The sequence below is a fragment of the Staurois parvus genome, unplaced genomic scaffold (assembly GCF_062004578.1).
Source record: "Staurois parvus isolate SC_StPar_1 unplaced genomic scaffold, SC_StPar_1.0 ptg000140l, whole genome shotgun sequence".
NCBI lineage: Eukaryota > Metazoa > Chordata > Amphibia > Anura > Ranidae > Staurois > Staurois parvus.
The window spans coordinates 593,758-619,153 of NW_028317936.1; the positions used below are offsets into that span (position 1 = coordinate 593,758).

The 25,396-nt window shown below is 42.1% G+C and overlaps 1 protein-coding gene across 4 annotated transcripts in view; it reads left to right on the plus strand.

Moving 5' to 3' along the window:
• The window catches only part of FLNA (filamin A), a 178,321-nt gene that overhangs the window by 117,437 nt on the left and 35,488 nt on the right, over nucleotides 1-25,396 (plus strand). For all 4 annotated transcript variants that reach the window (XM_089673530.1, XM_089673532.1, XM_089673531.1 and 1 more), the window contains exons 3-12: nucleotides 6,920-7,168; nucleotides 9,139-9,236; nucleotides 11,365-11,512; nucleotides 12,008-12,126; nucleotides 12,529-12,606; nucleotides 14,271-14,433; nucleotides 16,261-16,461; nucleotides 20,680-20,817; nucleotides 24,072-24,198; nucleotides 24,878-25,014. In XM_089673530.1, the coding sequence (XP_089529656.1) occupies nucleotides 6,920-7,168; nucleotides 9,139-9,236; nucleotides 11,365-11,512; nucleotides 12,008-12,126; nucleotides 12,529-12,606; nucleotides 14,271-14,433; nucleotides 16,261-16,461; nucleotides 20,680-20,817; nucleotides 24,072-24,198; nucleotides 24,878-25,014 (1,458 nt within the window). The remainder of the gene's footprint in view (nucleotides 1-6,919; nucleotides 7,169-9,138; nucleotides 9,237-11,364; nucleotides 11,513-12,007; nucleotides 12,127-12,528; nucleotides 12,607-14,270; nucleotides 14,434-16,260; nucleotides 16,462-20,679; nucleotides 20,818-24,071; nucleotides 24,199-24,877; nucleotides 25,015-25,396) is intronic.

Below are 25,396 nucleotides of genomic sequence, written 5' to 3' on the forward strand. Positions count from 1 at the left end.
GTTGCGTACCTGCATAACCACCTAGTGCTGGGTGTGGTGCTGTCAGATCAGTGAACTGGTGTCAGCTTTTCTTGAGAATCTTGTTCGTGTTTATCTAGTTTCCAAATAGTGCAGAAGTGTGAACACTGTGTAAGCTGGACTGGTAGGGGTGTAAGTTTGTTGCATGGACCAAGCAGTAGAACTCAAAACACTATTTGGGGAAAATGCATAATTTGCATTGTAGATTCGGTTCTGAAAAGCTAGAACTGATCATGATCAAGTGCATGGAATTCGGCACGTTACGAAAGACTTACCGAGAAAAAAACCCTTCAGTGGCATGCTGTCACTAACAGGAAATCCCATCTTTACCTGCTGGTCCTCCTTCCAGGTTTGTGAGCTCTGGCTATTAGAATGGCTAAGCAGCAATGTGAGCTTGCAGTCCACTCTTTACTATACCAGGCCATGTGTTCCACATTTGGGATGATGGGGGGGGGGGGGGGGGTTGCACCTTGACGGAGAGGTGGTAAAATGGACCTCTGCCCTACAATTGAGGGACAGAGGCCTTTAACCTTCATCCAGACCCTTATACAGCATGCAGATAGGAAGGTGAAGGCAGCAAGCATGCAGCTCTAGCTCTCCCTTCTGTATACCAGGCCGATTCTCAGTGGGGGGTATGTTAATGAGGTTTTTTTGCCATCTGCATCCCATTGGGGAGATTTTACCTTCACTTCCTGTCCCATAGCTAAAACAGGAAGTGAGATCCTATAAATTGGAATTCCTTGAGGACCCCCAAGTCACCAGAACTAGTGTCCACATTGGCAAATTTCCTATCTATTACTTTTCTGGGGACAATCTGAAAATTTTGTGCTTCATCTTTCACTTTTTATGGCGATAGATCTAATTCCTCTCCACTCTATCCAAAATGCACAGGAAAAAAACTTGCCTTTTTGAGTTCATACTTTAAAACTGGCATAAAATGCAGAGTACAATGTACCTCAGTCACATTGTTTTGCCCTGACAGCTGATTAACAAGTAGTTGTCAATAAGGCTGCATTCATGAGCGGTTTTGTAGCTTGAAGCTCCTAAAACGCTCACACTTTAAAAAATAAAAAATCAATTTGATCTCGATGGAGCATGATCACACGAACAGGCATCAGAGAGCCATTAAGTTGAGTTTTTGTAGCTTGAAGCTCCTAAATGCATTTCAATGGACCACCACACATTGTAATGCACTACAGTGGGTTAAAAATGAAGGTTTTTGTATTCACAGGCTTTTTCAAATGAATGCACTTTACACAAACACAACTTTATTAGTGCATCAGAATGGTCTGAAGGGGCCCTTGGTGAATCTACACATGAGTCCGTTCTACAGGGCCTGTAGAATCCATGCCTAATGTTGGATTACATTTATATTGGTTGACTTTAGTAACTTGTCAGCTATTGGGATTCCATTTGGGAGAAGCTGGTCCTGATAAATCTGTTGCTGAATGGATGAGTCGTACAGGAAATGTTTTCTATTTTGAATCTCTGCACTGTCTTCCTGAAACATCTCTAGTATTTTGTGACCTGTTCTTCATTACAAGTTTTGGTGGGAGAAGGAGGCGGAGGACCCTGGGAAAATCACTTTTGGTATTGGTCTGCCAGGCTTTTTGGGCCATATCCACAGCGAGCAAATAACGTCGGGGAAAACATGCTTCCCAGTAGCAGCACAGGCCATATACGGAAAAACCTCGTTCTATAGTCACATTGACTCACAAGTTAGATATCCCAAACGTTTCCTCTTGTACTTCATTCACGCTGACCTTTTAGCATCCCATTCTATAACATTTGTGGGCACTGTTCCTTGGGATGCTAGGAAGGCAGCCTGCAGAACCCTTGTGTGCAATGTATACAATAATTCATCTTTTAACGAGTGTTTGGGGGCATTTTATGACTTATTTCTGACACATGCAGCCTCTTCACATTTATGAACAAAGTTTCCATTGAGGCAGATTTAGTGAAGTGTTAAGAACCACAGAATGTGCTGAGTGTGCTTTTAAAGTTGAACTTGAGGCAGATGGCTAAATCCAAATGCATGTATGGGAGCTTTATTGCCTATCGAAGGATTTGTATTCAGCCCATCAATTTCTAAGATTTTCACAGCCCTAAGACAGACATGATTTTTTTTTTTTTTTTCTTTTTTAATCTTTTTGTTTCTTGCTACATTTAAAGTGGTTCAAAAGGCTCAAGGTTTTTACCTTTGTGCGTTCTATGCATGAAGGTACAAAATGACCTGTATGCGGGAGCTTTCCCTGAGCCCCCTCTGGATCCAGTGATGTGCAGGAACTGTGGCTCTCCTAGGACTCTCCCTCCTTATTGGCTGAGACAGCAGTGGGAGCATTGCTTCCTACTTCTGTCAATCACAGCCAGTGGGGCCACGCTGCAGTCTGTGTGAATGGACATGCAGAGCAGCAGCTTGGAAGTGAGCCTGCTTGGGTGCCTCCATATCAAGCTGCTTTTTTGAGGGACCAGGAGTGCTGGCAGGGAACCAGAGAGGACCAGGACTGCTCTGTGCAAAACTATTGCACAGAGCAGGCAAGTATAACGTGTTTTTAAAACAAATGCATTTAATATCTCTTTAAATATCTTCTGGTTCTGTCCCACCCCCAACTTGTGATTGGACAGTGAAAGGAGAAGCAGATGGGCTCCTCTCAATGGCACTTGTGAGCACACTTGATTGGCTTCTTCTGTTGCTTTTCTCACTACGTTAACACTCTGTTATAGTGGCACTTAAAGAAACCGTTATCAAAAGTATATCTGAATTGCATTGGGAGAAAATAATGAATGGTGAGCTGCATTACTTTAACGTAGTGATGAATAGAGGGGCTGTAATGCTTTGATACCCAGAGCAGATAGAAGCTTAAGGGCCTGTAAACCCTTTTTGTTTGGTTTTTTTTTTTTTTCCATCCAATCATGCCAGAATCTCTACTTCCTGACAGTTAATTTCAACCAGCAGATTATCCTATTGGTGATTCAAGTTTCTTTGCGTACAGACCTTTTGAATGATGTACAGGATTTGTTTGTGGGTTTTTTTCCCCCCCTTCCAACTTCTCATGTTCATCTTGGTTTAGTGATCCATACTTCATGCAGGAATTTTCTGCCATGAGTCTGATGCCATATATCCATGCCATGTGCTGGTACCTTAATCTCCCCAGTGGGGACCCACAGCAAAAAGACCTGACCAGTCGGAACACTTCTCTATTCCATCTAAAACAGTCTAGCCGATTTATGACATCACTCCCGTGCATGTGCAGGAGATCAATCGCCTTTGGTATTGCCGAATTTCTACAGTGACCTATGCGTGCATGTGCAGCTCACTGTACAAGGGTGGAAAAGCTGATGTGTAACTTTATTTCTGAAGGGACAAAGCATATTCGGCTTTAAAAATCCTGCTAGTTTGCCCTTTAGTTTTCAGTTTCCACTTTATCCTTGGCTACTAAGGAATATATTTTAAACACTGCATCAAATGCTTTGCCAACACAAATTTACATGTAAAAGTAGCCATTGAATCCCCACTATGCTGTACATAACCTGTGTACAACTGTGGGAGGGGCCTGGAGGCCCACCCACTACAGGAACGAGTGGAGATCAGACCGGTTCCTCTGCACAAGGAGAGAGCTCAGCAGTGACTGGTCTGTATTACAGGAAGCTCCTGCACAGATCTCACACTGGATTACTGCAGATATCTGGAAGAAATGCGCACAGATTCAAAAATACACACGACTGTTGCTTTTAGACCATATCTGCTGATTTTCCAGAGTTAACTTTAATTGCCACTCTTGATCACACTTTAGCTAGCGAGCTCTTTTGACTGATGTACTGAAGATTCCGAAAGGCTATGCTGTTTTTAATAAGTTGTTAACCTGTTTGAGTCATGGATGAGGCGTCACTTCATATCCTACAAAATTGAGGGAGCTGCACCCCTTCCAAGACGCGGGTTGAATCAGCAGTCTACTTCATGTGCTGATAGTTCAGTCTTTCCAAACATCCATCCTTGCTGGGAGTTTGGCTCTTGCCGTATGTTCTACGAGCACCTTTTACTCTGCTTCTGCTTCTGATCAGTGCGTTGGCTTAGTTTCCTGCATATGCTCTGTAACGAGCTTGTTATGGAGGCCTTGGTAACCGTCCCAGTTGTGACTGAGCTGTGGATTTTTTTTTTTTTTCAAGATTTTATCCCCCCACTGCCTCCTTCTCTTCTGATTATCAGGTTGTCCAACCTACATTGGCTAAAAAGCCTCCATGTGTTAAGTGCATTAAGCCAAGGTTCTTGTGGCTTCATTCTGTGCTGGTTATTGTTATGAAGTCGTTCACTGCTCCAAGCAGACTTCAGAAAAGGCTCATCCCGACCTAGCTGGAAACAATTAGTATGCCTTAAACATGGATGTTGGACAACTGGCTTCTCTCCACCTTATTTGATGTCTGGCAGTGTGTATAATGCTGCTCAGACTGGTGACACATGTTTTTTGTAGGGATTTTATATGATCATGTTGCCGTGTGATGAGAATGAAGACTGTACACTGTTCATTGATCACTGCTATGCCTTGCAAACCCTATATGGGCCATACAGACCAACATCTCTGGCTCATGCAAGTTAATTTGCCCTTTTCAAAAGGCTAGGTATACCATATTGATCGGTGAGGAGTCATCGGCTATTTAAAAATGACATGGCCCAGTATGCCCTACAAATGCTTGTTCTGTGACCCTGTATGAGACCTTATCCAGAAGATGGGAAATATGTGGTCAGCCTGTTATTGATTCTGCAATTTTTAGACCTGTTTTTTGCTGACGTCTCTGCCCAAGTTTAGCCGGCATCAAAGAAACCTGCACAAGGAACAGTACTTGGTAACTTTAAGCACAATTTCTTACTAACCAAGTGCACAACCGTAAAATCAGTCTGTATATGCAGTAAAGCATGCTTGTTATACTCACTGTGGAACCTAAGGGGTTAATCCACTGCATTGGGTAAAACTATTTGATCCTGACTTCTCTGATCCTCCCCTTCCAGTGCCCCCTCTTATCTCCTGATAAGACCTATTGTGTAGACACTGCACATGCTCAGTTTGGTATGTATTGCTAGCGGTTTTCTTGGGAGTGCATGTGATCAGCACAAGGCCAATCAGCACTGTCCAGACAGAGGTCAGGAGTTTTACATCCTCCTAGAGCAAAAAAACTCCAAGCTTTAACCAGTGATCTGCCTAACACGGATATGTCACAAGACTGCTCTAACTGCTAAGGTATTTAGCAGGTTCTATTCACTAAAATTGCATTTCCATGTTCTGTGTACTGTGGGAGACCAGATATAGTGAATGCAGGGTCCGGGGAGACCAGATATAGTGAATGCAGGGTCCGGGGAGACCAGATATAGTGAATGCAGGGTCCGGGGAGACCAGATATAGTGAATGCAGGGTCCGGGGAGACCAGATATAGTGAATGTGGTTCCTGGGTTTAGTAACACTTAACACGCATGAACAAAAATTTCCCAGCACACTTACCAGTGTGCCTGCAAAAAACAAATTGACTGTCTTACAATTCATGTAAAAATCTGTCTAGTGGCAAATATGTAAGCCACAGTGCCCATGTCAAGGCTCTTCTGTATACTATGGTCCTAACTCTATAATTTTGGTAGTCTCCAAGTTAGAGCACATAGCAGTGGGTAAATTTTAAGGCGGGTTTGCCTAGAGGTAGCTTACCCCTCAGGCACAGGGATGCCTAGCAAGATCACAATGGCAGCTCAAGACATCCAGCGTGTCCCTGCATTAAATTCAACCAGCTGTACAAAAAAGTGGCAACCACCCCAACCTAGAAGTAGGCTTTGCAGTAAGGTGCACATAGCAACACATCGCAAATTTCCCAGCACACGGGCCAGCTAGCCTGCAAAATAAAACAAACCTAAACCATTTGCTAAATGCACTTTTCTGCAGGCTAGTTGGTAAGTGTGCTGGGAAATGTTTGGTTTGTGATGTGCATTGCCTTTTCATGTGCATCTCTTGCTGCAAAGGCTGTTTATAGGTTGGGATGATTGCCACTTTGTGCCAAAGCTAAAATCCTCCTTTGAAGAACCCCAGCCCTGCTGCTATATTCTGGCATGCCAGGGGTTAATAGAGCTGGCTGTGCTATTGCTTCTATGGATGTAGTGATTACTGAAAGGACCACCCTTTGCATTCATTGATCTGTTTTGCTCATAGCCAGTTTCATTGACAGATCCTCAGTTAGGCACAAGCTGTAATTTTTTTAAACTGCATTGGCTACTGGGATTTCTCCATCCTTGATGTTTTATGGAGCAATGGCAGTAACGCCCTAGAAAAGGAAAGCCCTCTCACCACCTCTCTAAGGTAAGGGGAGGTGTTCTGTAGTTCAGCATTGAAGTGGGCTAACCTTTGCTTGAGATGGGGGTGCAGTGGACAGCATGGTTCTGGATTTCTGGCAGGATTAGCATATAGTTAACTTATTGAACATAACACTTGATGGTATGACCAAAAGGGAGCAAATGATTCATTGTTGGAGTTTACATGCTCCTTAAGGGTTAATGCAGTTGGTCAAGGTCTAGCATGGTCTTGGGAGTCTTCTACTCCCAGAATCGGGGTCAAGCAATGAATTTATCGCTTGGATACTTGAGGAAATCAGGAACTCAGACTAAACACTGTCTGAGCTGCACATGCATCCTTGAGGAGACAGATTGCCGTTCATACGCTGAAACTGCAAATATTTCTACTTGTGGCCAGCTGACAACTTTTTTTTTTTTCCTTTTTTAAAATAGAGGGTTAGCTGTAATCTTTGTATCTCTGCTTGGGCTAAAAACTACTAAAAGGAAATTAAAGTTCTACTTGGGCACAATAGCAATGCTTTAACTGTATGTGGACAAAATGGCTTACAGTATTTTTTTTTTTTTTTTTTGTTCCAGACAGCAAAGCTATTGTAGATGGGAACCTCAAGCTCATCCTGGGTCTCATCTGGACCCTTATTCTACACTATTCCATCTCCATGCCCATGTGGGATGAAGAAGAGGATGAAGAAGCAAAGAAACAAACTCCTAAGCAGAGGCTTTTGGGATGGATCCAGAATAAGCTGCCCCAGCTGCCTGTCACCAACTTCAGCAAAGACTGGCAAAGCGGCAGAGCTTTGGGTGCTCTGGTTGATAGCTGTGCTCCTGGTAGGTACAGTAGTTCAGTGCGATAGGCTAGAAGTCCAAGTCTAACTTGTATTAGAATGGATTTGGATGCTAATGAGCTGACCTGAGCTCCGGGTTTTCAAGTGGAACTACATGCAAGCTGCCAAATGTGGATGAAATGTATACATAAAAATATTTTTACCTGTCGATTTGTATTTCTGTACATCCAATCAAGCACCCCTCCTAGATGAGATGGCTAAGTAATCAACCTCAACTTGCTCGATGTGAACAAACCTAGCCTGTGATTGGACAGCGAAGAGGCAGCAGGACATGGTGGTTATGGGCTCTGTCCTCCCCCCCTTGTGTACTGCACCAGAGTTTAATAAGATGGTAGTATTGGCCTTTTCCTCCAGTGCAGGGAATTGGAGGTGGCAGACATGAAGACAAATTCATGCATATTGTAAATTAAAAAAAAAAAATAAAAGGCTTCTTAATGCAGAATTAAAAATTCCCCACCTGTTATACAACATTTATAAAGCGTCAATAGTTCACTCAGCGCTGTACATTACAAAGGGGGACAGACCAATACCAATACAATGCAAAACATGAGGGGATCGAGGGCCCTGCTATTTCGAGCTTACAATCTAGGAGGGAGGGGATGGTGGCACAGGAGGAGATGGCTGTGGAGGAGGTCGGCAAGTTAGCAAGGGGTGGGGTAGGCTTCCCTGAAGAGGTGGGTTTTCAGGGTGCGCCTAAAGGAGAGTAGGTGATAATCTGATGGGTTGGGGCAGGGAGTTCGAGGATGGGTGACACACTGGAGAAGTCATGAAGGCGGGCATGGGAGGAGGAGACCAGGGAACTAGAGAGGTCTTGTGAGGAGCGGAGTGTGCGTGTTGGGCGGTACTTGGATATTAGGTCAGTGATGTAGTTCGGGGCAGTGTGGTGGACAGCTTTGTACGTCAGCAATAGGATTTTGAATTTGATCCGTTGCGCAATCGGAAGCCAGTGGAGGGATTGGCAGAGGGGGGTGGTAGAGATGTGGAGCAGTTGGAAAGGTGAATGAGTCTGGCAGCCGTGTTTAGGATCGACTGAAGCGGGGATAGCCAGCGGCGAGGCAGGCCAGTGAGGAGGGAGTTACCTGTCAAGATACTTCATCTTGATAAAGTAGCAGCTATCATACATTCTGCTCCTAGGACTGTAAACTTAAACTAAAAATCATCCAGCAGTCTGGCTCTTCTTGGTCACGTGTGGTTTTTTTTTTTTTTTTTTTTTTTTAAGCATCACGTGCTAACATTCAGATTTTTTTTTATAAATGTAGCACTAAAGATCTATCGTTTTAACTCCCTAGGGGTCCCAGGTGCTCTATATCCTATTGAACCTGACCTGCGACCAAGTGCTATAGGCACTTGGGGGGGCCCATTCAAATCCTTTCCTTGGTTTCTAAGTAATGTGCTTAAAACAGGAACACCCACCGACCCCAGTCTAACAACGCTGTTAGGAAGAAGACCAATTTGTGATTGGTGGCAATGGTATATACAGCATCTCCTGTCATTCACAAAAACAGATCCAGCTGGCAGCACTGCCATGGCTGCTTTTACACAACACCGCTCAGCTGATGGATAATGCAGAGGTTTTTGGCCCTGTAAATTGGAGCCTCGAGCAGCCTTTCCCTTGGGAATGGTAAAATTTCAGCCCTACTGTTAGTCTTTCCCAGCAAGTTGCAACAGCTTAACGTTAAATGTCTGCAACTGTGTAATTGGGGATCACCCTATTGGGCTGTGTTGTATGTTGAGTACTTTGCCTCTAAATATCTACCTGCCCTATCTGAACCAAGGTCTATTAACCAATAGCAACTGGGTAGGGAGGATGATGGGTGGTCTTGAAGAGGCGAGGCTCCCAGCCCTGTATTTTGTAATTTTGCATGTAACTTTTTTTTTTTTTTTTTTTTTTTTGTGCATCTTACCTGAAACTGTGGCAACTTTGTCAAAACCTAACCTTCTGATTTCTGTCAGGTCTGTGCCCCGACTGGGATTCTTGGGACACCAGCAAACCTGTGGAGAATGCACGTGAAGCCATGCAGCAGGCCGATGATTGGCTGGGAATTCCTCAGGTGAGTGACAGCCTTGTAAAATGCAGATTGCTGTGCGAACACCATTTTGTATTTCATAAGCATCTTGGCTTTCACAAATGCATGCATTAAAGTGGTTGTAAACCTCAGTTGTTGAATCTTAAAGCACAGCTATCTGTAGTGTCAACTTGTTTCTCTCGAAAGTGCTAAGGGTTTCTCTCTGGTGCTTTTCCTGTTATCAGCATGGGTCACTTCTGAGAAGTTTTCTGACACATGATAAATGTGTTTTGGGGGGGGGGGGGGGTTGAAGCTCGACAGCTTGTTTATTCAGAATATAGAGCTGATTGGAGGAAAGGGACACCCCCCTACACAGGCGCTAACTGCAGCTCCCTGCCCCTTCCACTGTGATATTGAGAAATGCAGAAGGATTTTACCTAAAACTCAGCCCTTGTACAAAAGACTGCAAATAGTAAAACTTTTTTATATCGGAGGATTTGTTTCACTGGATTATCAGACTATTCGCTTCATGAGTATGAGAGGGTTTACAACCACTTTAAGTTACTACCTTCACCCCTCCCAGGTTGAATGCCAAGAGGTAGTAAAGTAAGCACCCTGTCAGAGGGGAGTATATGCAGTCTACCATAGCAGGGGACTGCTAGATTTAAAGTGGTTAGAGGCAGAAAGTTTCTCTGTATCCCCCATTTATACTTGCCTGGGCCCGATCTCGATCCAGCAATGTGCACAAGAACTAAGGCTCTCTCGGCACTCACTCTCCTCATTGGCTCAGACACAGCAGCGGGAGCCATTGGCTCTTGGTGCTCTCAGTCTCAGCCAGTGAGGGGGGGGGGGGGGGGGTGTCAGGCTGAGCCATGCTTTTAAGGGACACAAAGCCAGCTTGGGACTGAGTGTGCCCTATAGTAAGAGGGGGGAGATCGTGTGGGTTTTTTTTTCCCTCTTGGACTTGACAGGGTCATTTGTCAGTGTTCTATTTTCTCAATGTCCCCCTTAATCTGATGCTGGCAGTAGATCAGTTTTGTATGAACATTATCAGCACTTAAAGTGTTTTGGTTTTGGCCATAGTGCTTTGTTAACCTGCTACCAGTCCGTTGTCTTTCCTTAAGTGGTGTAAATCTGGTCTGCAGTGCATTTCTGTGTTGTGTACCCTTATTTCCCTATTCTCACATGTTTATATAGACTGTTTATCAGCATCTAAGCAGGATACCATGTGGGGGCATGGTGTCAGCGTGGGAATTGAGCAGCTAAATAAAGCTTGTACTAGAGAACTGAATGCTGGCAAACATACTGGCTTAATTCGACTAATCAAATGATTTCTGACTGGCTGGGTTAAAACTCATCAGTTTCTCCCCTGCTCTTGTAAAAGCACTTTTTGGTCTGAATTTGTTCCATTCCCATAAGTATCTTAATGCCATCTAAGCTAAATTTTAGAGAAGGATGCGCAGTACTTTCTGAAGAGGGCCCTCCATGTGGTGTTGGGGGCCCCACTTTCCAGCAGGTCCTGGGTTTTCTTGGGTCACAGTGGACAAGGTTTCACATGGAGCACCACCTACTGATGAAATTTTAATATTGCGCTGGAACACTGCAAAATTATGTTCATGGGTGTTCTGACTTTAACAATATGATAAAAGCTGTATTGGGCAATTCATAGTATATGGGGGACTCTTGTAAAGCCCTTCTGAGATTAAGTAATCTGACATATTGAAAGACTGTCTAGTTACTGAGAACCTGGTGCAGGGGCTACCTCCTGAGTAAAGCTATGCCACTCCTCCCAATCTCGGCAGACAAACCTAGAGAGGTGGAGATCAGATAATGCTTGCAAGTGTCCATTGCCTGCCTTTTGGCTAACTTACTTTATGGCTTCCCTCTGAGCCATTTGCAACAGCAGGGTATATGCCCTATCGAAGGGAGGTTGCAGAAGATGAGGGACCATTGCGTTAAAACTTAAAGATTTGTGTGTGTGTGTTTTTTTTTTTTTCTTGGAAAATCCTTTAACTCCTTGTATAATCGGTGATGTGAATTTTAGTTTACCTATAGCTTCATTTGTGGAGGTGCTTAGCAAATACTACTAATATACAGGATTTATATAGTGCCAATAGTTTGCTCAGAGCTTTACATTATATTGTACATCCTTAAATGGACGTTATCCCTGTAGGTCATCACTCCAGAGGAAATCGTCGATCCAAATGTAGATGAACACTCTGTCATGACCTACTTGTCCCAATTCCCCAAAGCCAAACTGAAGCCTGGAGCTCCCCTGAGACCCAAACTCAACCCCAAGAAGGCCAGAGCTTATGGACCAGGTGGGTGCTTAACACTTCTTCTTTTTTTTTTTTTTTTTTTTTTTTTCCCTGTGCCACTTGATCAGAACAAAATTATGCATACACATAAATGCTGTAGATCTGAGAGCCAGTTTAAGTGAGTTGACCTGTGCATTACTGACTTGCCTACAGGACAGCCAGGTAAAGGGTTATCCCAGAAGGAATGTCTCCAGTTCTTTCTGAGGCACTGACTTACAACAAACACCTGGAGTAATTTCATTCTTGGCTTCATTTGATGCTTGGTCCCCATGCCAGTGGCACAGAATGCATCAGTCAATGGATCAACATGGAGTCTGGGGAGCTAACATTTTTTTTAATGGTGTTGGCAATGGAAGCCTTAATGTTTCTCGCTGCATGGGTTTCCTTTAAGTTCTAAGCATTTTGTCATTACTGAGCTTTGTCAAAAAAGGATGTGGCAAGTCTTGTGTGGAATCTTTTCAGACTTGTTCAAGGTAGTAATGGTTTTTACTTAAACAGGTATTGAGCCAACTGGGAACATGGTGAAGAAACGTGCAGAATTCACAGTAGAGACCATCAGTGCCGGCCTTGGTGAGGTTATTGTTTATGTGGAGGATCCAGCAGGACACAGAGAGGAGGTAAGACTGAACAATGTGGCATATGTGAACCATGGTTGTGGTGCTTTCAAGAAATATGGTCTTAATGACTAAACCTAATAAAGACTACTGCAGTTTACCAGTCCTTAGATGTAGTTGATGCATTAGCATTGGTGGTTGGTTTTGGAGATGCACTTTAAGTGCATCTAAACCCAAAGAGAACTTAATTTATGTTGTAAGAACATTCATAAATGTTGTGCCTTTTTAAGTGTTACCCTAAAAATGTTTACTTGGAAAAGCCTTGAAAGAGAACTGCCTCAAATGGTGGTTTCCATTAATCCTTCCTTTAAGTTCATTCATGTTCTAATAAACCATGTACAAATGTTTTGTTTTTTCCTTAAGGTAACTTGTTTTTGTTTTTTTTTTTTTTTTGTCCCCTCCCAGGCTAAAGTGACTGCAAACAATGACAAGAATAGGACCTTCTCTGTGTACTATATTCCTAAAGTGACTGGGATGCATAAGGTGAGTGGTAAAGAATTACTGTCTTTGTACTATAACCACTTGCCCTCCTGAGGATTCCCCCCCCCCCCCCCCACCTGATCAGGCCATTTTTTGCATTATGGCGCTGCATTACTTTAACTGACAATTGCGCGGTCCCGCAACACTGCACCCAAATTAAATTAACTTTTTTTTTTTTTTTACTACCACGAATTGAGCTTTCTTCGAATGGATTTTTTTTTTTTTTTTTTTTTGCTCTATAAAAAGACCATTTGAGGGAAAAAAATATTAAACATTTTGCTATTTAAACATGTCCAGTAAAAAAAAAATCAAATTTAGTCCAAAATGTATTCTGCGACAGGTCTTGCTTTAAAAGAAACAAAAATCACAATACATGTAAATTAGTTTACGTGAAAGTTATAGCGTTTACAAATGGCGGCATAGATACTTGAGTTTTTTTTGTTTTTTTTTTGTTTTTTTTTTGTTTTTTTTTTTGTTTTTTTTTTGTTTTTTTTTGTTTTTTTTTTGTTTTTTTTTTTGTTTTTTTTTTGTTTTTTGTTTTTTTTTTTTTTGTTTTTTTTTTGTTTTTTTTTTTGTTTTTTTTTTTTTCTTTTCTACTAGTAATGGCGGCAATCTGCAACTTTTGGCAGAACTGTGGTGCACATTCTGACACTGGGGGGAACTGACTTAATGTCACTGTCATCCCCAATGACACCAATGCAGTGATCAGTGCTAAAAAAAAGCACTGACATGGTGCTAAGCAGGAAGGGGTTAATATGAGGGACTGTGTAGGGAGTGTTTTTACTAGGGGGAGGTATGCTTCACTGTAAGCACACTTGCTCTGGATGGCTGTGCAGAGCCATCCAGAGTAGTGTGCGCATGCCAACAGGGAGGAAGACTGTTGGTAAACAAAATAGTCTTCCCTGTTGGAGATGCTCGGTAATCGCTAGGCACCGGCAGGTAATTACCAGCCGGAACCTGGTGATTGGAAGCCGCGAATAATGGCACTGGTAGGAAGCACACCCCCTGCCCGGAAATTCAAAATCACATGTATGTGTATATATACACGTTATTTTGCGCACCCCTGTAGCAGTAGATCTGCTATAGGGAGGCGGGGAAGTGGTTAATCTCTTTACATTGGCTTACCAATGCAGTACACCTCTCCAATACATGCACACTTTACCATGTTGGCAACACTGCTAGTACAGAAAGATACCAGTTGCCAGAAATCCAGCAAGCTCTTAATTGCAGTGGTGAGATAAGTGCCTCTGTTTTAATGGAGCTTTCAGGAAGCCGTGTCGGGCCTCGCCCAGGTCTCCCTTCTGGACTACAGAACACGCCTCTCCATAATGCAAGACTGGCTGTAATCCAGAAGTTCCTTCCAGACAGGACCGACATTCAATTTATTGCAGTGGAGTCACTGTTGGCGCTTTACCAGAAATAGGTGCACGTTGGATTTCTAGAAGGATTAACAGGTGCATGCAGCTTTGAGTGACAAAACATGGGGAAATTGCATGTGTTGAACTGGTTTCGAGCTGCATTCATTTACATTGTACAGCTCTACGTAAATGTGGTCACGGGTGACAAATTTTAGCCACCTAACAATTTAAAATAAGCATCTTCTAGTTCATAGTTCACATCCTAGTGCATGAATTGACGTTTTATAAAATTACGTTTATTTTTTTCAGGTTACTGTCCTGTTTGCTGGCCAACACATCGCCAAGAGCCCCTTTGAAGTGAATGTTGACAAAGCCCAAGGGGATCCCAGTAAAGTAACTGCACAGGGACCTGGACTTGAGCCCGCTGGAAACATTGCTAACAAAGCCACCTACTTTGAAATCTTCACAGCAGGTATAAGGGAACATCTGAAAGGTGTTATATAAAACTTAATGCAACAAGTGAAATGTTAATGCAGTCAGGAAGCACTGCAACTTTGGCACTTGCGTGGTTAACCTTTATACTGCGTTGCTTTGACCCCTAAATGTAGATTCCAAAGGGCCCCTCAAATGTGGGTTGTATGAGGTTTCCTGCAGTCTGTACCTTGCAACTTCCTGGCATGACTTTTTATTAAATTTCTAAACCAGATCACCTGACTACCAATAAATAGTGGGTTGTACACTAGGGCGAAAGCATGCTAAAGGAACAAAACCTGGTAATGTTCCCTGTGTTAAATTCAAAGTTCATTTTTGTGTATTCCTTCAAACAGCTGTAGTCTAGTCCTTGACTTGATGCATATGGTTCTGTTGAAAGCTGTTAATCCCATAGTTTATAACAGCCAGTTAGGCATCCTTATCTTGGGCATCTTATTTATACCAGCTGTTTACTTCTAAGTATTTTCTTCTGGCTTGTCTGACACTGGCATTTGCCCCACTCCATCTGCACATGAGGCTTTATGAAAGTCCTGTGTTGCTTCCAGCAGCCAATCGGTTTCTTACTGGCAAGATTCTTATCCATGAACAGATTTGGTTGTAAATTTCAGCAGGCAGCTATTTTCAAAAGTTTAAGAATTTTAGTAAACTCCAGAATAGTATTTCTATTAAGCTCACAAAAACTATAATCCATCCCTAGTTTTAGCTAAAATGCATTGGGGCTGATTTTTTACTAAAGTCATTCAAACTTTATTTCTTTTTAAAATCAAATTCCTGTAACATCTGCACATAATACAGTATTCAAAGTGAACACTATTTCAAATTTATTCAACGAAGTTCTCAACTTTTAGTAAATCAGCCTCGAGTTTTGGCTTGGCCAGAACCTCACAGAATAGGTTATCCGCAGTCATGCTACTTGGTCTTCCCTGGTATTCGAGTAGCTGGAGAGTAATTGGTCTGTCACACAGCCCTAGGTTTTTAAAGATCTCTGCAGGTTGATATCTGGAATCTATGTACCTTGATATCTGGAATCTACTCGTGACATAAGTTATGGGAATGTTTGGGGTTTTTTCACAATTTTTTGCTCGCTCATAGATTTCAGCAGGAAAATCAAAACCTTTGTTTACAGCTGAATTCCATGGAAACTAAAAATTCTCTTGCACTGGGGCTGTCCCTACACGGCATGGGTCAAATGCTCATTTTAAATCTAGGGGACCAAAAAGCAGTCTTGCATTCCTGATTCTCCACTCATGCAGGCGCCCACACTGCTAGACTACTCTCCTCTCCCCTACACTCTGGGAGTTGCAGGACCTCTGACATAAAAGCTAAATTTGCACTGATCAATAGGATCAGTGCGAATGGCAGGGATATGCTGTGAGTGGCTATCTGTGGCTGCCGAGCCTGTTCACGATGACAGATCATTGTACATATTTGCAAGCACACAACCTTTTGGAAGCCATTTGAAAATCCTTTTTGCAAGAATGATCACATCCAAGTGAGTGCAATGTTTCGGGGCCATGCAGGAGACCTTCAGGCATGCCGGCTACCTGTCATGGGGAAGGAGCTCTGTGGGCCAAGCGTCAGCCACTGTGAGTAGATTCCTTCCTCTGTCACGATCACCACTGCAAGTCTGTGAATGTAGCCTAAAGTTCAATGCATTGCCCACAGCCCTGCCCTGGACATGAATGAAGGGACAGTCAACTGCTGGAGTGCAGATTTGGAGAGAATTCTGGGGGGAGCACAGAATCATGTCAATTAAAACTTTTTTTTTTTTTTCTTTTTTTCCCTTACCCCCTCCTCTGTTTTGCAGGTGCTGGTCTTGGTGAGGTGGAAGTAGTTATTCAGGACCCTAATGGGAAGAAGGATACAGCAGATGTCCAGCTGGAGGATAAAGGCAGCAGCACTTACCGCTGCACCTACAAACCTACCATGGAGGGAGTTTACACCATCTTCATAACATTTGCTGGATGTCAAATTCCCAAGAGCCCATACACAGTCACTATTGGGCAAGGTGCAGACTTTTTTTTTTTTTTTTCTTGAATGCTGCTTGTAATGTAATATTTTCAGGGCTGTGTATGACACGTAATACCTGTAGACTATTCTGATCACAATGGTTCCTTTGTGAATTCAAACAAATTCCCTACCTGGCTAGTAAAAATCCAAATACGGGTCAACCTGTGACATTAGCATGCTTATAAATACTAGTGCATACGTTTTTCCAAATTTACTAGAAGTATGCACTCTTATGTGTATAGTTGGTTAGGCCAGTTTGGTGCTGTAGGTTGAAGCTTTGCAAGTTGCAGTAGAACCCGATGGGTGGTGGGATGGGACAGTCTAGTGCTAAAAAGCAGTTTGCAAGTTGCAGCAGGGATTTTTTTTTTTTTTGTTAATTTCACAGCTCAATGCGGACATACCCCTCCCCTTGCTATATACACTAATGTCCTTTTTAGTATCTTAAAACAAACCAAAAGGGGCAGACCATCAGCAAGCTGGGTACAGTTGCCATTGCTGAGCAGTGTTGAAATGGCTAGACTGAAGTTGTATGAATTTAGAATCTTACATTTTTGAATGGTAAAAGATGGTCCAGAAAGTACATTAAAAAACCAAAAGCTTGTGGAGGTAGATAACATTCTTCATCAAACTTAAAACCTCCCAAGGCTTTGTAATCTGGCATGCAGGCATCTTCTGGATAGAATCTCACATGCAACAGAAGTGTATAAGCATTGACTCTACACTATTGACTAGCATTTGGCAAGCACATGCTAGCTGGTTGTGCACAACAAAACTGCAGTCCTTGGACTTCTGGCTTGCAGGTGTTGACAAATGATCATTAGAGGCTAAAGCCACTGCACTTTAAACGTTATTGCATTGAGGTTTTTCTCAGTTAATAAAATATTGAAGGCCAAGTAAACTGGCAGAATATTCTAGTATTATGGGAGAATCAAACAACTCAGATTATTCACTATGGGCATGAATTCAATTTTCCTCTCCATGGTCATAATTTGACATCTTTACGCAAAGCTGTGTTTGCCCACTTAAGGCATTGCAGCCTGATTACTTTAAACCCCCTTTCTGTCCACGATCCCCAGTAGCACAAACTTTCCTTTTTGATCCCTGTGCCGATCTGCATGGCAGTGGAGCAAAAAATACCTGATACTTTGTGTAGTTCAGTGTTTCTCAACTCCAGTCCTCATGGACCCCCAACAGGTCATGTTTTCAGGATTTCCCTCAGATGAAACAGCTGTGGTAATTACTAAGGCAGTGAAACTGATCAAATCACCTGTGCAAAATAATGGAAATCCTGAAAACATGACCTGTTGGGGGTCCATGAGGACTGGAGTTGAGAAACACTGGTGTAGTTGTATGTGATTGGTCCATTGTTTGATAGGGAGTTAAGTAAGACTCCATTGACTCATAAGGTTTTCTCTTCTCACCTGCTGCTCAATTTGGCCAAGAGAAAGCAGGTGGTGACTTCATTAAAGTGAACCTGTTGCTTTGCTCTGCATGAACAAAGCCCATATTCACTTAAATTGTTTTTCCAAAATAATGGGCTTGTCGCCCACAGGCAGAAATTAAACAAATTTTCAGAACTTTAATTTTTTTTTTTTTTTTTACTAGATCAGCAATCTTAGGCTCCTGTAGTCGTATTCATGCTTGTATAGGCTGACAGTTACTGAATGATAGGAAGCGTCAATGAACTACCTAGAGCACTTATCGGCTCCCCAGTAATTCATTGAGTACTACAAGCAGTTAGCCGCAATGGTGGATAGTTCTGTAGAACAGATGAACCACAACGGGCAATGACTGAGCCCTGCATGGCAATGTTTTTTTTTTTTGTTTGTTTTTTTGTTTTTTTAAAATGCTGACAAGGGTGTGGGGAGTGGATCCCCAGCCTGCTGTTGCAACAGGGTATTTTTTTTTGGGGGGGGGGGCGCAAAACTTGTAGACGTTGCTACAACAGTAATATGTTGTGCCCTAAATACGAGTGTAACATGTTACAAAAGATTACCTTATTCCTTTTTGTATCTAGCAGCCTGTTTCAACACATATGGTAGTGGAGATATTGCCCATAACCAATTAGATGCATGGCTGGTTTTTGATTTTTATGACCGCAGCAGTAATCCCTTTGGTCACATGGTCACCTTCCTTGAAGTTGAAAAATGCTTTTTAAACAGTGTCAAAGTCTTGCTCTTTCCAGCATATTAATCTTTTAGGCTTACTATTGACTGTCTTGTATTTTTGCTCTTTCTCCTCTCTTCCTCATGCCTTCACCTGTGGAAAGTAGGTCAACCTGCTGGATCTCTCCTGTCTTTTTCTACAGTCTTCCTCTTGCTAGCTTGGGGGACATGAAGTCTTCACGGTATATGTGCATGAAGTGTGCATTGGACTTTTTAACCTTTTTATCTAAATATTCACCCATCCTACATTCATTTGTGATCACACCTACTTTAATCAACTACTTCTTTTCAGTTGTGCTTCCATTGCAACTGTTATCAGTCTTTTGCACACAACCATTAGAGGTACATTTTGAAGAAGGGTGTTTTCTCTGTTGCACTTATGGCAAAAATTGAGAGAACAGTGTGGGGTAGAGATCACAGCACATAGATCATGAACTGGATTTCTGTAAAAACAGACCAGCTGCCCCCTTTTTGTACTAAACTCCATCACACAGCACATTTCTATGTTCAGCTCAATGGTAGTGAAAAATAAGATATCTTCATACTGCAGAGAGCTTTTTGCTATGGTCTTTCATGCTACTCTGCCCCATCAGTCTTATTCAGTAAACTGTATTCACCAAGCAGAACCGTTCTCCAGGGCTACAACAAAGATGATTGCAAAAATGTTCAGAGATGGGACTGCTCTGATCTAGCCTTGCTGTATATCTAAAGACCATTAATTTTAACTTTGGATGCAAAAAGGGTTGACATTGAGGATAACTTAGAACTAGACGTTTTTTGTTTTTTTTCCCATTTTGGATAGCGTATGGGAGGGGTATAACCTTTTCTCACTTTTTGCCATCTGTGTTCCTATAGGGATATTTCCCTTCACTTCCTGTCCTATGGCCAAAACAGGAAGTGAGGAAATTCTCCAAAGAGAATCTCTGGTTGTAACAGTACTATTGTCCCTGTTGGAACTCAACCACTGTTAATGCATCAGCCTTGTGGTGCATTGTGTTCAGCGTGTCAGTGGGTTCGGACTTGTGTTGAGTGGGAGCAGTAAAGCTCAACCACTGTGTAGCCCTGCAAAAGTGGAAGCAAATTCTGAATGTTGCAAGCAAATATGGTTGTCCCCCCTATGTAAACTGTTCTTGGGTTTATAGGGAATGCAATGGTCTTGTTTTATAACTAAAGTGTGTTCATTCAATCCCTAACCCCCAAGCAAAGATGGTTTAGACAGTACCAAAATGCAATATCCTTGACCTGTCCTGTGAGCTACACTGAAGAGCATCTTCCTTCAAAACTATCTTCTGTAAACTACAAATTACCCTGGGACCCCATGTAAGAGGAGGAAATAAACTGGTTTGTAGTCCTACATCAGGAGTGAAGCATAGGATGACTGCCATGGCTTCCTCCATACAGTTGAGGAGTGATGTAGGCACCCTGGGACAGGAGGTGTTTGGGTGGTGGCTGTATTTTTTTTTTTCATACTTTTTTTTTTTTTTTTTTTTAACTTTCAACTGGTAGTTCTGCAAAGTATGGAAGTTTCAGTATGTAACATTTTGGGTTCGGATGCATTTAAACTGCATAGTTTGGTTCCCCCCCCCCCCCCCCATATTAACATGCATTTGTAACTTCATTCAGTCTCACTTAGGGACTTTACCGTGCTCTATATTGCTCAACCGTTTAATGTGGCAGTTGATTTATAAACAGATTTTAGACTCTGCACAACAGCTGACCTTGCACATTAATCCCAAAGGAGTGACACAAGAACACGAACAGTTCTTTGATGGGCATCTCGTTTACAATCATCTTGGCCACACTAGCTTGTTTGGAATCATGGTCTGGACAATTGCCTTTCCAATAGTTCTTGGAAGCCCTCTTCATGGGCTTTTGTCTTAACACATGTCCATTCATACCATGGCAGTGGTATTGCTAAAAAAAAATTACATTAGCATGCATTGTGTATAGATGGTTTTATGTGCCATCTAAAGGTTTTGCAGTCTTAGAAATATGCACTATTATATATTTATATTGTTGTTTTTTGTTTTTTTCTTTTCTTTTTGGGGTAGCTTCCAACCCCAATGCCTGTCGCGCTGTGGGCCGTGGCTTGCAGCCAAAGGGTGTACGTGTGAAGGAGACGGCAGACTTCAAGGTCTACACCAAAGGAGCAGGAAGTGGAGAACTTAAAGTCATTGTCAAGGGACCAAGTGAGTAGACTGGTTCCCACGTACCTGCGGATTCCTCCTAGTTTGTGTTTTTTTGTTTTGTGATCTGTGTATGTTGTGGTGGTTTTAGTTTAGCAGTCTTTTTTTTTTTTTTTTTTTTTTTTTTTTTTTTTTTGGGGGGGGGGTAGTACTCTATTCATTGTGTACCTATTCTAGACTATATAAACTTCTTCTGCAGAACCATAAAGGGAATCTACTCCCCCCCCATTCAACCCAGTGGGTTGAACAAAAACTATCATACTAACAAAAGCAATGTTAATTCAGTGACCTCCCCTGCTTTGCCAGAACGCACTGATCAGTGATGGCAGCCATGGGCTGCCAACGCTGATCGGATGCTGGTCCAGTGTTGGTTTTCTGGCATGCCTGTTTGACCGAAGCTGTTTGGAAGACCTGCTTCTGTAGAACAGACAGCTGTACACCTGGGCTGAATTTGGCCAGCTCCTGCTGAACCATCCACTTTTGACCTGTGTACCTAGCTTTAGTGCTGGGGCAGGCAGATCTAAAGTCTTGTACAGTGTTTTTGAACTAATGTGAATGTCTATTGTGTTGGAAAAAAAAAACAAAGGTCAAATTATCACATCGTTAAAAAAAAAAAAAATATTGTGCTTTTAGCTGCCCCATGTACATTGCATTCATGAAGTATTCAGACCCCCTTCACTTTTTTAGTGTTTGTTTAACTTTTTTTTTTCTCATTAATCTACACTCCATACCCCATATTGACAAGGTGAAAATAGGATTTTTTAAATGTTTTACATTTTATTAAAAACAGAACTCACATTGGCATATGTATTCAGACCATTTGCAGCAACACTTGAAACTTTAGCTCAGGTGCCTCCCTTTACACTCGATCATTGGTGACATATTTCTTCACCTTGATTGGAGTCAACCTATGGTAAATTAAATTGATTGGACATGATTTGGAAAGGCACACCTCTTTATAAAAGGCCTCACAGCTGACCATGCATACTGTTTCAGAGAAAAGCCATGAGGTCAAAAAAAACTGCCTGCAGAGCTCAGAGGTAAAATGATTTCACCGCTCAGATTTCTGGAAAGCTACAAAAAAATTCTTCAGCTCTGAAAGGTTAAGAGCACAGTGGCCTCCATAACCCTCAAATGGAAGTCTGGCAAAACCAGGACACTAAGGAGCTGGCCGCCTCGCCAAACTGAGCAATTGAGGAGAAGGGCCTTAAGAGGAGACCAAGAACCCAATCGTCATTGAGCTCCAGAGATCCTATGTGGAAATGGGACAAAGTTCCAGAAGGACAATCACTGCAGCCCTCCTGATCTGGGCTTTATGGCCCCTTCAGGGGCTTAGAGGACACTCAGTGGGCTTTGATGTGCCATAAAGCCCAGATCAGTGGAGGGCTGCAGTGATTGTACTTCTGGAACTTTGTCCCATCTCCACACAGGATCTCTGGAGCTCAATAACCATTGTCTTCTTGGGTCTCCTCTTAAGACCCTTCTCCTCAATTGCTCAGTTTGGCCAGGTGGCTAGCTCCTTAGTTTCCTGGTTTTGCCAGACTTCCATTTGAGGGTTATGGAAGCCACTGTGCTCTTAACCTTTTTCAGAGCTGCTGAATTTTTTTTTTTTTTTTTCTTGCTTTCCAGAGATCTGTGCGGTGAAATAATTCTGCCTATGAGCTCTGCAGGCAGTTCCTGTTTGACCTCATGGCTTTTTGCTCTGAAACAGTATGCATTGTCAGCTGTGAGGCCTTTTTATAAAGAGGTGCGCCTTTCCAAATCGTATCCAATCAATTTAATGTACCACAGGTAGACTCCAGTCAAGGTGTAGAAACATCTCAGCAACAATTGAGAAATGGGAGGCGCCTGAGCTAAATTTAAATAGTTTAAAAGTGCCTGAGTACTTATGCCAATGTGATTTGGCATAAGTACTCAGGCCTGATTTGTTTGTTTTTTTGTTTTCAGACAGTTCTAAATTTGTTTAAACTTTGTCATTATGGGTTTACTGATTAATGAGGAAAACAATTTAAATTGTAATCGGGCTGCAACATAATTGGAAAAGTGAAGGGTGTCTGAAGACTTTATGAATGCACTGTATACAGTATAAAATTAAAAATTCCTCCCACATTTGTGAAACAATTGTATTCGAACTTTACGATTGAATTAACATTGAAAGATCAGTAACATGTTCTCTAAATTCACTGCTACATTAAATAACCTATTCAATGTAATCCACTTTGTATCTGCATGAAGCATTACCATGGCATAAAGTGTAAGTTGGGGGGGATGGGGTTAAGTTTCAAATGTGCCATTTGATAAACCAATAATTCCTAGCACAAGTACATTTCTTATCAATAATGATCACCTGTGCTTAGGACACACCAATCAGTAGTGCACACTCAATATTAAACAAACTGGGTCGCCTCCATGTATATTTAAGCATGCTTTTCATGTCCTAACAAACACATAAATTGTGACAAAGTCCTAAATGTGAAATAAAGTGGACAAAACTCCCTTTCACATCCAGAAGGAGTTAAGTGCTGTGTGCCCCCTCACTCACCAACTTTAATGGACTCTTATGGTGAAATTAGTCTTTCACGCTTTTGGTGGGGCATAGGAAGTCATGTGGGAGCTTGTAGTCCTGATTAAAATGTTGCTAGTCATTCCCAGTGATTCAGATGTAGAGCCAATAGATATATACATGTAAGGAATGGAGAGGCATCCAAAATAGTATAATTCTGTTTCTTAGTAAAAGCAGACACACTGATATTGCATTCACGTTTCCAGATGCAATAGGCATGAATCTCCAAGTGTACAATAGGTCGCTAGTATTCCACTAAGCTTGGTATCACCACGTCCGTGCCTGATGCATTTCGCCCCTCCCATTGTGCGTCCTCAGAGGCATTTCATAACACCTTTTTTTCAGTCTGGACTGTTCTAGCAGGCTAATGGGAAATGCTACGGTTTTTGGGAAATGCCATTGTTTGTAACGGGAATTTACAGATATCTAAAATGACCTTTCATTGAGTCGCTTTGCCACTTTTTTTTTTTTTTTTTAAACCTGTACAAAGTCTTCCTGCCCATTATGGCCTTTTGCCATTTTAAGATGGGAAGCAGGATTAAATGGTCCCCCTGATGCTGGTTGGTTAAGGAAATTAAACATTTGGGTGAAATGTGCTTTGCAATTAGATCAGTTTCCTTTACTCTTATACCACACGTTGTTGGCAGCTTAGCAATTTCCTTAAATACTTATAAAATTTTGTTCTTATCTACAGAGGGAACTGAAGAACGTGTTAAACAAAAGGATCTGGGTGATGGGGTCTATGCCTTTGAGTACTATCCAGCCACCCCTGGAAATTACACTGTTACAATTACATGGGGAGGACAGCACATCCCAAGAAGGTGAGTCTTCCCGTGTTAGATCTTGGTATGGCACCTGGCAGCAGGAGTCTTAAATGGGATATCTGACAAACCCTGAAACACCAAAAATGACTTAAATTGGATTTTATTGAAAAATCCAAGATCCTCCAAACTGAACTGCAGTAACACACAACCCAAGAAGTCAGTGATTCTTGGATTTGAACCAAAAATCATTGGACTCAATTGTGTTAAACAGAGGGCTCCAAATGGACAACTCAGCTGCTGTATCACCAAAGCAAGATGCTGTTAAGGGCTTGGGTCTAAAGCCAAAGCTTTGTGTTTTGACTTTAGAATTCTTGCCACTGTCAGGGTTTCATTTGTGGTTGGTCACCAGGACAACTGGGAAGGACAATTTGTTATGGGTCTAAAGTGAGGGATGATCCAAAATTGAGTTGCTGCCAGAAGAGAAATTTTCAGTAGAGATACTTATCTTGGGGGGATACTTTGCATTGGAATAGTTTACTTTCACCCCTGTTTAGGACAAAATAATCTCCATTGTTTGTGTGTTTTTTTTTTTTTTTTTTTTTTTTTTTAACCATTCCTTTAGTCAGTCAAACTATGATTCTGGATGGAGGCATTTCAAAATTTTTTATTTAAGGAATTGCTATCCTTATAAATGACCGTTCTGAACTTGCATGTAACAAATCCTTTTTGTCTCTAGTCCATTTGAGGTGAAAGTTGGCACAGAATGTGGGCACCAAAAAGTACGTGCATGGGGTCCCGGTCTGGAAGGAGGCGTTGTTGGAAAGTCTGCAGATTTTGTGGTTGAAGCCATTGGTGATGATGTTGGCACTCTAGGTGAGTCCCTATGCCAGATGGACAAACTAATAGGCATAGTAGATTGCATACAGTTTGCTCAGACTTGGTGTTATCTCAAAGTGACTTAACTTGTGAGGCGAGGCATAGAAGATTCAATTTTCTTTCCATTCACAGGTAAAAGAAGGAAAGAAAATTGCTCGCTTTCCCTCATAACACATTTTAGTGTGGGGAATCCCTCCTGCAGCATTGTGTTCTGCTTGCAGAGAGCCTTCCTTGCTGGCAGAAGTGAATGATCACTGCTAGTGGCTTTAGCCACTGACAATGCACGCAGGCAAAAAAATAAAAATCTTGACAATGTAAATCTCCTGCACATGTGTGGACTGGTATTCCTGTGTAAAGTCTCAATGTATTTATGGACCAA